Genomic DNA, 14,742 nt, shown 5'->3' on the forward strand with positions numbered 1-14,742 from the left:
GGAAACTCCAGAATTAAATGAATTTAAAAGGAATTAAATGAAGATAGATACTCCCTAAAAATACTGAACAGCCAAAGAGCAACTGCTTAAGTGACAATAGCACCTGACACTGATAAACACTGACGCTAATGTTGTTGATGATGATTAAAATGAAGATGGTGACACTGATAATGACGATGATAATGGCGGTGTTAGCTAATGCTCAGTGAGCTTTATACAGCACATGAAAAAAGTGCCAGTGTAATCCTCATCACGACCCTAAAAGTAAATATTCCTGCCTCCTTTTTATGAGGCCAGTGAAATTCAGAAAGATGAAAATGACTTATCCAATCACTATCATTAAAATTTGATGATCCTTTCAAGTATGTTTCTACTATTTTTATCTGTGAGGTAGAAAAGTATTTCTAACTCCCTCTTTAACCCAGTAATACTGAATTTATATATTTAGTGCCCTATGGGGGATTGCCGACCTTTAAAAATGAGCTCATTCACAAACATTTCCAATAATTTAAGTGCATTGTTGTTCACCATCAGTAAGTGGAACTTTGTTCCTTGATACTGCAAAAGCATTTATTTAGAATGTAATGTGTCCATAAAACTAAATAGCAAATTAACTTTGGATTTTTTTTTTCCACTAGAGTGTTCCCTCTAAAAACCTGACCAACTTCTTAAGTTAAGAAGAAAGGAGAGGGTTTAACTTTTCGCAACATTAAAATAGAAACTCTATTCCTAGTATATAAAGTAGGACTATACAAACTTGGATAACAGAAAGAATGAATAGATTATTCACTTGACTCTATTTTACAAGTATCTAATAAATGATTTCATATTTGTTATTCCAAAATAAACTTTAAACATATAACCAAAGAGGGTTCCTGTCATGGCTCAGAGGAAACAAATCTGACTAGTATCCATGAGGATGCAAGTTCAATCCCTGGCCTCGCTCAGTGCGTTAAGGATCCAGCCTTCCCATGAGCTGTGGTGAAGGTTGCAGACACAGCTCAGACCTGGCATTGCTGTGGCTGTGGTGTAGGCCAGCAGCTACAGCTCTGATTCGACTCCTAGCCTGGGAAACTCCATATGCCGTGGGTGCAGCCCTAAAAAGACAAAAAAATTAAAAAATAAAAAATACACATGTAACTAAAAAGCAGAATATGTAATGTATGGGAAAAAAACGACAAACAGAAACAACAAATAATTATCCCTTTCTTGTATATTCACCTTCACAGACCTCTTATCATTTTCAACGATATCATTATCAAACAGTGAAGCTGAATACCTCCTAATAAATCAAAGCCATGACTTCTCAATATAGAATAAACTCTAATGTTTGCTAAACTCTTTAAGCGTCAAAAACGATTTCTCCAACGTGGACCAATAGTCCGTGATAATATTGAGTAATTTTTTTTTCTAAGATAGGTACAATGTTCCCCCATCTTCTCAGCATTTGCTGTATAAAAATTATATAAACCTTCTGTCACCTAATTTTTTTAGAATATATAATTTACAACATAAACTATTTGGATAAACCTGTGAAAATGACAGCTGATCCTGTTTTAAGAAACATGTCACTCTGTCTCACAAGAAGTCATGCAGTACTGAGACCTAACGATGGTTTTACAACTGTTTTCCAGCATATTTTTACATTGCATGCATTTTCACTTCCAGCCATGAACCCAATACTTAACAAGACAGAAAATTAATAATTCAGCTGAGCATGTTTAACCAGGTAATGCAATCACATGCTACTCCCAGATGATTGAGCTTTATTTCATTTTCTAGCTAGAGATGTTAAGTCATCTGATGCTATGATCAAGGCAACCAGGACAGCAATGCACCAACAAGCACAATAGCTATACACCTCAAGAGTGCTTTTCTTCTGTGTTTGCACTAAACAGGAGAGAAGGAGGATTTGGGGGAGAGAGATACCAGGCTGACACTTCATCCGTAACTTTTTTCCATTGTATCTTGTTATTACAGCACATATGGCTCATACCATACTGATCTGAGATCCCTTCAACACATAGGAATAAGCAGGAAAAGTGAGGAATTAAGTGTTAGCCTTCTTTTTGATTTTCCCAGCTTTGGAGATTTTCTCTAAGAGTATTATTTAAAAGTTGTTAATTTCCTTTTATAACCGTTTTTGTATGGAAAAAATTTTTCATAGAAGTGTAAGAAGATGGCATGATATTGTAAAAGTTCTAAAGATGTTGCGTATGTATTTGTGGACTTTTTGAAATGCAGATTATGCAAATACTCATCAAGGACTACAAAATACTACTGGTTATTATTGGTCTAACCTGCTGTACTTATTTTGAGGTTATTAGAAACTGCCTTTAAAGTACAAATTGAATATTTTTAGTAATATCATTCACCTGATGGATTATAATGATTCCACCAAAGCAGACAGTCTGTGCAAAAATATTTAGAATGAATCCTGAAAATCTGAGGCACAACAAAAGTTTTTATGCCCAGCTCTTCCTCAGAGCAGGCAGAAATCAAATTGCAATTTTAAAATCAGATATACCTTTAACGACTTACCATCGTATTTAGCATCAATAAACATTCACTAATTTCCCATAATATTAGGTCACTAGGCAGCTCTTCCATCCATGTCAAAATGGTTTGGGACTTCTCCTACCCTGCAAAAGTTTTAAATAGCAGATTCCCCTACAGAATAATAATTAGCTGTGAGTTGTCTCCTGAATAGTTTAGAGCTTAAACAACAAATTTTAACCAAGTTTCACAAGTTCCACAATCTTGAAATGCAAAAATCACTACAGGTATAATTTCAGACCCTTCATCACACTAGCATGATGTCAAGAAAAAAAAAGCATTTTCAATCATTTATTTAGAAGATGAAAGAGACTAAATCATTTTATTTACCTAGAATAATTTAAGTGGATATCTAAACCTTATATATTATGTACATGAACCATTGAACTTTTTCTTCTTTAATGTATTGAAATAATATAAAAATATAATTTTAAAATTAATATATTTCATAGTGAAAACCTTTCTTTTTGTATTTCACACAACAACTAGGTAATAGATATGGTATACTGTTTAAACATAAAAATATTTTCAAATCCTAAGTCTAGAGTGATAACTTTAAATAATTTATTATTCATTCATATGTCTCTGGTGTATTCTATATAGTATGTGCCTAACTGTGCCTAAGGCTCTAAGAAATTAATAGCAGAAAGTACTCAACAGTTTGAAGTATGTTAGGAGCAATGTTGTGTGTAATTCACGCATCTTCACATAGAAAGAACATAGAGGAACAAAGAAGAAATTCAAAGCTGATTCGGAAGTGTTAGTTTTGACTGTAATCCAAACCTTTGGTTACAAGCCAGACTGAACAAAAATGAAGTTCCTAAATAATAGGAGAAACACATTTTAAAAGCCTATCTGGGGCCTTGATTTTGAAAGGGGACAATATTATGTCAATTTTTGTAAGCAATCGTTGACTCAGTAAATATATCAAAAGCAAGTACATATGGATGAAATTTCCTTGACATCATTTAAAAATAATTAAGGGAGGGAAATACTTGGGATAGAAAGCATTTTGGATTTATTGAAAACAAGCCATTTGTAAAATAACTGGAGATGCTTAATGAGCTTACAATGTGGGTGTGCTGGCACATCTTCCTTTTGGATTAATAAACATTTTATTACTGGAGCCTGGTGGGTATATATTCTGCAGATCTAGTGTCAGAACTATCTTCTTTCAAGCCATGGATCATATTCATGGTGTCCTTAAGTATAGGAAATCCAGAGAATAAAAGCAGTGGCAGGAAAAGGATTATAGAAAAAACATTATAATATAATGATACATTTTCTCTCTCTCTCTCTCTTTTTTTTTTTTTTTTTTTTTTTGTCTTTTTTGTCTTCTTAGGGCTGCACCCGGGGCATATGAAGGTTCCCAGGCTAAGGGTCTAATCGGAGGCACAGCTGTCAGCCTACACCACAGCCACAGCAATGCAGGATCTGAGCCGTGTCTGCGACCTACACCACAGCTCACGGCAACGCTGGATCTTTAATCTACTGAGCAAGGCCAGGGATCAAACCCGCAACCTCCTGATTCCTAGCAGGATTTGTTTCCACTGCACCACGATGGGAACTCCCCATTTTCTCTCTTGAGTTGACTTGGTCTTAGAAATAATCAGTATGAGAGGAATGACTTGAACTTTTGATTTATAATCAAAGTAGAATTCTTTCTCTAAAGGTCCAAATGACTTTAAATGCACCTGTCCTATTAAAATAACCTTTAATCATTAGGAAAGAGTTTAAGGAATTTAAAAGTAGTAATAGAAAAACAAATGACCACACACTTTTCCTGCTTCTGTGTTAATCATATTCTACCTAACACACAGTGTGGGCACTGTTTTCTTAAGTAGAGGGTCCAAGGAGTATACTAAACAAAAACTGATTTAAAACAATAACCATAGAAAATATAACAGCTTTACAGAAACAATGACTCAGAACACATAATTCTAATATTGATTAGAATACACTTGGGTATCAAATTTTTCACCCCCCCAAAGCACTTCATAGGTTAGAAGATATATCTGAAATAGCAATTGCTTTGTGACAACCTTTATTAATAATTTGGTATTTTGTCTAATTTAAAACAATGAAAATCTTTTGAAACACCTAACTGTTCATTCCCAAAACAAATGCCAAATACATTTGGAGTTCTTAAAGGAAAATGTTAGTATAACTGGGAAAAAGCAAATGTATGGGAGAGAAATGTACTTGAAATAGGCCCAGAGAGATAGAATAATAAATTGGGAGTGGCCAAAAGGTATGAAAGAAGACAGACTCAGCAAAAAGAGTGAAGAACATGAATCAGAGCACAAGACTGAACTTTTGAGGACAGAGAGAGTCACCTGACCAGAGTGAGGGTACTTCAGAGGAAACTGAAATAAAAGGGTGACTAAAAAGTAAGACTATAAAGGGTCTTACTTTTTAGGTGGGACACAATGCAATGGGAGAGAGATTAAATGTCATGATAAAATGGATGTTTTAGAATCCTAAGTGTAGAGGTACCAAGTACATAGAATGGGTTGAAAAGGCACTTGAAGAAGTAGAATGAACTCAGTTCTTATTTCAGACTTACAAGGATAAAGGGATTAAGAATGAGGATGGTGTGCTGGGCAGTTACCAAAGCCAATGGAGCAAGAAAGGTCACCAGAGCATCAAAGGTCAACATCGTCATCTAATAGAGAGACACATACATGGTAAAATGAGAAAGGCATAGACTGTGGATGGTGTTTGAATCTTTACTTCATTATTAATTCTATGGCAATATGCAAGTCACAAAACACTTCAAAATTTTCATTTCTTCATCTGTAAAATAGACGTAAAAATAGCTACCATGCAGAACTGTAAGAAATAAAAGAAAGAATGTATATAAAATACCTGGGAATAAATAAATAATAGTTGCTGTTATGAAGAGACCACAGCATAAGAAAAGCGGAATTTTTGTAATTTCCCACCACGAGCAGACGTGTCTTTAATGATCCTCTTGCTAACTCTAATAGATATACTCCAGTGGAAAGAACTGAATCATGGGGTACCATTTGGTGAATGAACACTTTTAATCATCACTTGAAAAAAGATGTTATTTTCTGTTCTGCTTCTCGTCATAAAATATTTTTTCAACCAATAGTTATAAAGCAGGTAAGAACTTGGCAGGATGAATGAAACAGATGCAGTTTCAGGGATATCTGCACACTGACAAAGGAAGAAAACTAATTTTCTATTATTGATAAGTTTTTGCTTCAAGAACTCCAGGTATTCTTGCTGAGTATCTTGTGTATTTTTTATAAATATAAAGAAAACAGATTCTCCTTTTCTTTCTTTTTTTTTTTTTTTTTTTTTTTTTTTTGCTATAGCTAAATTCTTTATTTTCATGGAAACAGGCTATGGACCATATAAAGATATTAACCTAATAGAAAAGCCAAGTTCAACCTCATCTTTGCTGTTGTAGAGTCTTTGTCTCCAGTTTTATGGGTAGAACAATTCTTCAACAGCTCAGAATACAGACGTTAACTTTTACCAAAGATAGACACAGCTACTAGTCTCGGTCTGTTGGTATTCAAGAAGCCAGTATCATTTTCTTTCAAAAAGTTAAATAGAAGTTATGACTTCCCTATGTGCCACAGCACCCAAGCCTTGATTTTAGAATCATAAAATTAGTTCATGTATTATAAAACATTTCTTTCATCCATCCTTACCAACACAAGTAAATGACTCATCTTAAATAATTTAAAGTCTTAGAAAACAGCTTCAAATTCCATTCTCCTAGAAAGAGTGTTTTGATTAAGCTTTATTCAATACCTCTATCACAGAGATATTAAAAATTTATCTTATTTTTTAAAAATAGCAGTTCATTCCCACCTGGATTTCAATAGAAGAAAGAGAAGAGGTGAAAAAGTATAAGGTAGAGCAGTGCCTTAGACTATTGCCTAATTTCATGTAATTTTTAATATTTTTAGTTATATTTTTAATATCAGGTTTTTAGGTGCATACATTTATGTTACAGTTATGTAACCATCAACTGAATCAAAATATAGGGAGTTCCCATCGTGGCACAGTGGAAACAAATCCGACTAGGAACCGTGAGGTTGTGGGTTCAATCCCTGGCCTTGCTCAGTGGGTTAAGGATCCTGCATTGCCATGAGCTGTAGTGTAGGTCGCAGACATAGCTCGGATCCTGCATTGCTGTGGCTGTGGCATAAGCCAGCAGCTACAGCTCCTATTAGACCTCCAGCCTGGGAACTTCCATATGCCATGGGGGCAGCCCTAAAAAGACAAAAAATATATAGAGAGAATATTTATATCATTCCATAAATTTCCTTGTGCCTCCAATATAATCAATTTCTTCACCTATTCCTAAACCGAGGCATACACTTCTCTGTTATTTTTCCCAGTAGTTTTTCCTTTTCTGAATACCATATAAATGGAATAACACAGTATGTTTGCTTTTGTATGACTTTTTTCATTTGACATAATGCTTGTGAGATTCATCTACATTCTTGTAAGGGTAAGAACTTTGTTCCTTGTTTCGCTGTGTAATATTTCCATTGTATGATGGATCATGGTCTGTTGATACTTTCAGCAACTGATGGACATTTAGGTTGTTTACAGTTTTGGAGAGTATAAATAAAGCTACTAGAAATATTCACATAGAGCTTTATGTAGACATGTATTTTCATTTCTCTTGGGTAAATTCCTTGAATGGGATTTCTAAGTCAAACGATAAGCATACTTTAATTTATCTATATATCTAAATACCTACAAATAAATAGATATATAGATATTTTTAGGGCCACACCGGCAGCATATGGCAGTACCCAGGCTAGCGGTCACATTGGAGCTTCAGCTGCCAGCCTACCCCACAGCCACAGCAATGCCAAATCTGAGCCACATCCTACACCAGAGTTCACGGCAACACTGGATCCTTAACCCACTGAGTGAGGCCAGGGATTGAACCCGCATCCTCATGCATACTAGCCGGATTCTTAACATTCTGAGCCACAAGAGAAACTCCGGTATATGTTTTATTTTATAAGAAATTAAAAGTGTTTTGCAAAGTGGCTACACAATTTTGCATTCCCACCAGCAACTACAACTGTTCCAGTTACTCCATAATCTTGTCAGCACTTAGACTGTCTTGTTTCTTTGTTTTTAACTTTCAGCTTTTTTAGTAGGTATGTAGTAGTATCTCACTGTGATTCCATTTTGCATTTCCCTATTGGCTAATGATGTTGAAAATCAACTCATGTGTTTATTTGCCATCTGTAGCTCTCTGGTAAAATATGTGATTCATTTGCCTGTTTTTATTTGCTTAGTTGTCCTCTTATTATTAAGTTACAAGACTTCATTATACAGTAGTTCTTAATACAATTCCATCACCAAGTATGTGTTTTGCACATGTCTGTTTCTCAGTTGGGAACTCATCTTTTCATTTTTTTAATATGCTTTTTGAACAAGTTTTTCTGATGAAATCTATTATCAATTTTTTTCTTTTTTGGTTTTTATTTGTGTATATTATCTAAGAAATGTTTTCCTCATCCAAGGTCACAAAGATAGTTTTCTGTTTTCTTCTAGAACTTTTATAGTTTTAGATCATTGATGGCTTTAGATCCCTATATTTCTAGTTATTTGTTATAAGTGGCATGAGGAATAGGCTGACATTAATTTCTAGCACTTTATGGGAATGTACTCAATAACACATGTTGAAAGGACTATCCTTCCTCCACTGAATTATTGTGCCATCTCTGTCTCTTTCTGGAGTCACTATCCTGCTGCAGTGATCTATATGTCTGACCTTCCACCAGAACTATACTTGTTAGTTTCTATAGAATCGCAGATAGATGTTAAATAATGAAGTGTGAGTTATCCACTTTGTCTTACTCAAAGCTATTTTTATGATTCATGTCCTTTGCTTCTCTATATGTATTTTAGAATCAACCTGATAATCTCTACACAAAATCATGCCAGAGTTTTCTTGGGATTGCACTGAGTCACTAGATCAAATTGAGGAGAACTGACATCTTAACAATATTAATTTTTCCATCTATGAGCATAGTAGAGTGTCACATTTATTTAAGTCTTTGATTTTTCTCAACTGTGTGGTTTTCAGTGTGCAAATAATGCAAATATATTTTTATTTTTATCCATAAACGTTTCAAGTTTGTCAAAGTTATTTAATATGGTATTTTTTTAATTCAACTTCCAACTTTTCCTTCTTAATTTCATAAGCAGGGAAATGTAGCAGGTTTTTGTATCCTGAGTCCTTGCTAAACTCACATATTAGTTTTGTAATTTTCTTATAGATTATTTGGGGATTTATGTGGATACTATGTCTTCAGATGGGAATAGTTATATTTCTTCCTGTTTAATCTGTATGCCTTTTGTTTCTTACTGCATTATTTACTGCATGATTACACTGGTTAGGAACGCCAGTATCATTTTGAATAGGTGGGAATGAATATCCTTTACTTGTTCTAGAATCTAGGGGTAAAGAATTCAGCCTTTCACCAATTAGTATCATGTTAACTATAGTTTGTTTTTTTTAATAAATTCCTTTAAGAGATTGAGGATGTTATCTTCTATTCCTAAATTCCTGAGAATGTTGTCATGAGTGGACATTAAATATAGTCAAATATTTTTCTGTATATGTTGAGATGATCATACAGTTTCTGTCTTTCAATATGTCTTTCACTACGGTAATTTATATTGACTTATTTTCAAATGTTGAAATAAACTTGCTTCCCATCAAGTCAAAAGTTATTATCTTGGATGAGTTTAATTTCCAAGATTTGTTAAGGATTTGTGTGTCTATGTTCAATAAAGAATGTGCTCTGTAGATTTGCTTTCTTTGTGTTTTTTTTCCTTCAATTATTAGTATCAGAATAATGCTGGTCTCATAAAATTATTTGGGAAGGTTTCCTCCCATCTTCTTTAAAATTTGGAATAGAACGAGTATTGTTCTTTCTAAAATATTTAATAGATTTCACCTACTCTCAGGAATTGGAAGTTTTTGTTTTCAGGCTGTTTTGACAATGAACTTATTTATAGATTAGACATTCCAGGGCTATCTATTTCTTCTTAAGTAAATTTTCATGGTTAATGTTTTTGAGATAATTTACCCATTTTATCTAAGTTATCAATTTATTGGCATAACGTTGTACATAATATCCCCTTACTGTCCATTTAAGGGTTTGAATTTTCTGTAGTGTTGTCCTCTTGTTTCAAATACTGGTAATTTGTAACTTTTTAATATTCTTAATCAGTTTGCCTAAAGGTTTACAATATCTTTTGACCTTTTTAGAAAACCAGCTTTTGGTTGTGCTGGATTTCTCTATTGTTTTTCTTTCCTTATCTTCCTTATTTTCTTCCTTCTGCTTATTTTGGGTTCGATTTGCTCTTTTACTTGTTTTTTTAACTACTTTCCTAAGGTGAAGTATACATTACTGTTTTGAAATTGTTCTTGGTTTTTAACCCAAGAATGTAATGCTATAAATTTCCCTCTAATCACTGCTTTGGTTCTGTCTCATAAATCTTGATATGTTTTCATTTTGAATCTGTTCAAAATATTTTCTAATTTCCCTTGTGACTTACTCTTTTCACATCTGAATTATTTAGAAGAGTATTGTTCAATTTCCAAGTATTAGGAGATTTTCTATATAATATTCTCTTACTGACATAGTTTAATTCCACTGTGATCCTGGAAACTATGTAATTTCAATTCTTTTAAATGGGTGAAGGTTTGTTTTACACCCCAGAATACTGTCTATATACACATGCAAAAACTACATACTCTGCTGTTGTTGGGTGTGGTGTTCAAAAATTTTTTAATATGCCAAGTTGATTCTTATTATTGATGTCTTATTCTCCTTACTGATTTCCTATTTGCCTTTTTTACTGAGAAAAGAGTGTTGTCATCTTCAAATGAATTGAGAATTGGTCTATTTCTCCTTTTAAGTCTATCATTTTTTTATTTCACATGTTCAGAAGCTCTATCATTAGATGAATGTAAGTTTAGAATTATAATGTTTTCTTATTGAATTGAATCCTTCATCACTAATGAACATTTTTATCTCTGGTAATATTTTTTTTGCTTCAAAATATACTGTATATGACTTTAACGGAGCCACTATATCTTTCTTTTTTTAATTTTTTTAAATAGTTATTTCCCCCAATACAATTTTTTTTTCTACTGGAAAGCATGGTGACCCAGTTACACATACATGTAATACATTCTTTTTTCTCACATTATGTGTTCCATCATAAGTGACTAGGCAGAGTTCCAAGTGCAACACAGCAGGATCTTATTGCTAATCCATTCCAATGGCAATAGTTTGTATCTATTAACCCTAAGCTCCCCAACCACCACACTCCCTCCCCCTCCCCCTTGGCAACCAAAAGTCTATCCTCCAAGTCCATGATTTTCTTTTCTGTGGAAAGGTTCATTTGTGCCAAATATTAGATTCCAGATATAAGTGATATCATATGACATTTGTCTTTCTCTTTCAGATTTACTTCACTCAGTATGAGAGTCTCTAGTTCCATCCATGTTGCTGCAAATGGCATGATTTCATTCTCTTTTATGGCTGAGTACTATTCCATTGTGTATATATAAGACATCTTCCTAATCAAATCATCTGTCAATGGACATTTGGGTTGTTTCTATGTCTTGGCTATTGTAAACAGAGCTGCAATAAACATGCAGGTGCATGTGTCTTTTTTAAGGAAAGTTTTGTCTGGTTATATGCCCAAGACTGGGATTGCTGGGTCATATGACAGTTCTCTGGGTCATATGACAGTGTAGTTTTCTAAGATATCTCCACACTGATCTCCACAGTGGTTGTACCAGCTTACATTCCCACCAACAGTGCAGGAAGGTTCCCCTTTCTCCACACACCCCCGCCCCCAGCATTTGTTATTTGTGGACTTATTCATGATGGCCATTCTGCCTGGCGGGAGGTGGTATCTCATGGTAGTTTTGACTTGCATTTCTCTAATAATCAGTGATGTTGAGCATTTTTTCATGTGCTTGTTGGCCATCTGTACATCTCCCTTAGAAAAATATCTATTCGGGTCTTTTGCCAATTTTTCCATTGGGTTGTTGGCTTTTTTGCTGTTGAGTTGTGTAAGTTGCTTGTATATTTTAGAGATTATGCCTTTGTCAGTTGCATCATTTGAAACTATTTTCTCCCATTCTGTAAGTTCTATTTTTGTTTTCTTTTTGGTCTCCTTTGCTGTGCAAAAGCTTGTCAGTTTGATTAGGTCCCATTGGTTTATTTTTGCTTTTATTTCTATTGCTTTGGGAAACTGATCTGAGAAAATACTCATAACGTTGATATCAGAGAATGTTTTGCCTATGTTCTCTTCCAGGAGTTTGATTGTGTCTTGTCTTTTTTGATTAGGATTTACATTGTATATCTTTTTCAATCATTTAACTTTTAAACTATTTGTGTCTTTATATTTAAGGTGTGTTTTTTATAAATAGCATATAATCGCATCTTGGTATTTTTATCAATTTGTGTTTTAAATGTAGTGTTTAGTTTATTTGCTACTAATATATTTATGGATCTGGTTGGTTTAAAATTACCATCTCATTAGATGTATTGTTTGTCTAAATTGTTCTTTACTTTCTTGCTTTCTCTGCTTTCTTTGGATTGGCCAAATGATTTTTATAGTTTTATTTTATCTCCACTGTTGGATTATTAGTCATATCTCTTTTTAGGGATGGGAGCTAGCCTTAAGATTTACAATATATATTTTTAACTTATGATAACCTATCTTTAAGTAATGTTATACCATTTCACATTTGGTATAAAAATCTGACAGCAATATACTTCCAATTAGCTCCTCCCATCTTTTGCGTTCTTTTTGCCAAACATCTATTTTCATATATTTTATATCCCCATAATACATTTTTATTCTTTTGCTTTTTTTTTAGGGCCACCCTCTGGCATGTGGAAGTTCCCAGTCTAGGGGTCTAATCGGAGCTATAGCTGATGGCCTACACCACAGCCATAGCAATGTGGGATCTGAGCCTCATCTGCAAACTACACCACAGCTCATGGCAATGCTGGATCCTTAACCCACTGAGTGAGGCCAGGGATTGAACCCACAACCTCATGGTTACTAGTTGGATTTGTTTCCACTGTTCCATAACAGGAACTCCCTAGGCAGTCTATTATCTTCTAAAGTGATTAAGTCTTTTAAAATCTTTTAAATTTAATTTACTTTTTGTCATTGCCTCTGTTCTTTTTTTTTTTATGGGTATATATACAAGTATCATTTGGTTTTATTCTCCTAGAGAATTTCTTATTTCTTATAGTGCTGGCATGTTGGCAATAAATTCTGAGCTTTTTCTCTAAGCTTTATCTTTATTTCACTTTCATTTTGAAATAAACCTTCTCTGAGTATACAATGCTGATTTAACAGGTTTTATATTTTTTAAGTACTTTAAAGATGGTAATCCATTGGCTTTTGGCTTGCGCATAGTTTCCAACAAATACCCTGCTATAATCCTTATTTTTCTTCTTCTGTATGGAATATTTTTTCTCTAGCTCCTTTAGAGATTTTCCCTTTGTCTTTCAGTTTCAATAGTTTCTGTTGTTCCCTCTTCAGCTTTAGTGTGTCTTCCCTCAGTTGTGTCCAGTCTAATCATGAGTCCATGAAATCAGCTCTTCATTTCTGATATATTTTCCTTTCAGCATTTCTATTTGACATTTTCTTATAGTTTCCATATGTTACTAAATTCCCCAACTATTTATGCATATTGTCCACATTTTCTTCCAGTTTTCTGACATATTGATAATCATTATTTTTAAATCCTTTTCTGATAGTTTGAACATCTGTGTCATATCTAATTCTGATTCTGCTGACTGCTTTATCTCTTGACAAAGGGTTGTCTATTCTTGCTATTTTTACATATGTCCTGTAATTTTTTTATTATTAAATATCAGACATTTTGTAGAAGAATAGTAGAGACTTGAAAAAATAGTACTTATGCTTGGAAATGAATGCCCATCTTCTGCTATGAAGTGATTAGAAAGGGACTGGGTGCCAATCCAGTCAGGAAATCAAGCTGAAATGGGGTTTTGTTTTTGCTAGTTAACCTTAACCCATTATATCTCAGTTTTCACATTCCTCTAGCAGTATACTGATGTCATTTTGAGTTCAAAGTGGGACTAGAATATTAAATGATTATTCTTAGTATTCTTGCTTTCCCATCAGCTTGTAGTACTGCATAAAAGCCTACACCACATTGGTATCTCCCTCCATGCCTGTCTCTCCTTTAGTAGTAGATTGCTATTGCTTGTTATTCAGCATGCAGCTCATTGGGAAGGCAAGAAATTTCTCTCTTGTCCTGGCCCAGCCTCAGTCTTAGGCAGGCTTTCTATGTCAAGGCATAGATGGCATTTCTACCCCTCCCACTTATGGCAGTAAAACTCTTCCTTGAAACTGCAGTTGTACTTGGACAGGAATTTTCCCCTCTCCCCCAGAAGGAGTGGAACTCCACCTGTTATAAATAGAAGATTCTATGTCCAATCAGGATTTCAGCAGCCCTCCTGGGGTAGAGGGTTTTGGCTTCTATCTTTTCTCCAACTGCAATATATTTTTGCTTGGTTCCTAAGAGACCATTTCTCATCCACCCTCCAGAAGAAGTTTTGCTTCTACTTTTACCCTAGAAGCAATACTTCTGCCTAGAAGAGTGGATTGCTGCTCCTTGCTGGACAGGCCTTTCCTTCCGAGGTAAGGAGGGTACAGAAAGCAGACTTGTGTCCGCTGCCCTCCCCACAGCAGCCAATCACCTCCTTCATACCGAAACCATTGAGAGGGTCTCTCTCCAGTTGCCTTCCCTTCCTCCAAGTTTTCTCATGAGGAATTAACAAAGATTTCACACAGAAATGCTTCTACATGAATGTAAACTCCCTTTGTGTCCTGGACCCCATTTATTCCCAATAAATCTTTTCAATGTGATGGTTTTCCTGATGTGTTGATTTAGCAAGGATACAGTCCTCTGTTATTTAACCAAACACCGATTGTTACTATAAAGGAAGTTTTCAGATATAAGATCCATAATCAGTTAACTTAAGTGAGGTAAAGTATGCTGGAGTGCGCTGATTTAATACTTAGAAGGCCTATTGTCACCAATGGCAGGATTTTCTTCCTTTTATGGCCATCTCATATTTTTGCATTTTTTTAACCAGT

General features: G+C 34.4%; 1 protein-coding gene across 2 annotated transcripts in view; it reads right to left on the minus strand.

The window, feature by feature from the left end:
* LOC110257201 (uncharacterized) overlaps positions 1–14,742 on the minus strand; it is a 758,677-nt gene that overhangs the window by 548,630 nt on the left and 195,305 nt on the right. The window contains exon 13 of one of the 2 annotated variants that reach the window (XM_084998887.1): positions 4,584–5,388. The exons of the other annotated variant lie outside the window; for it this stretch is intronic. Coding sequence (XP_084855013.1) covers positions 5,341–5,388 — 48 coding nt within the window. The 3' untranslated portion in view covers positions 4,584–5,340. Of the gene's footprint in view, positions 1–4,583; positions 5,389–14,742 lie in introns of those variants that run through there. 2 annotated transcript variants of the gene reach the window in all.

Source organism: Sus scrofa, chromosome 15, assembly GCF_054392235.1.
Source record: "Sus scrofa isolate SSC_HxYL_T2T_F1_AM1 chromosome 15, Sscrofa_HxYL_maternal_Yorkshire_Landrace_v2.0, whole genome shotgun sequence".
Classification (NCBI taxonomy): Eukaryota; Metazoa; Chordata; class Mammalia; order Artiodactyla; family Suidae; genus Sus; species Sus scrofa.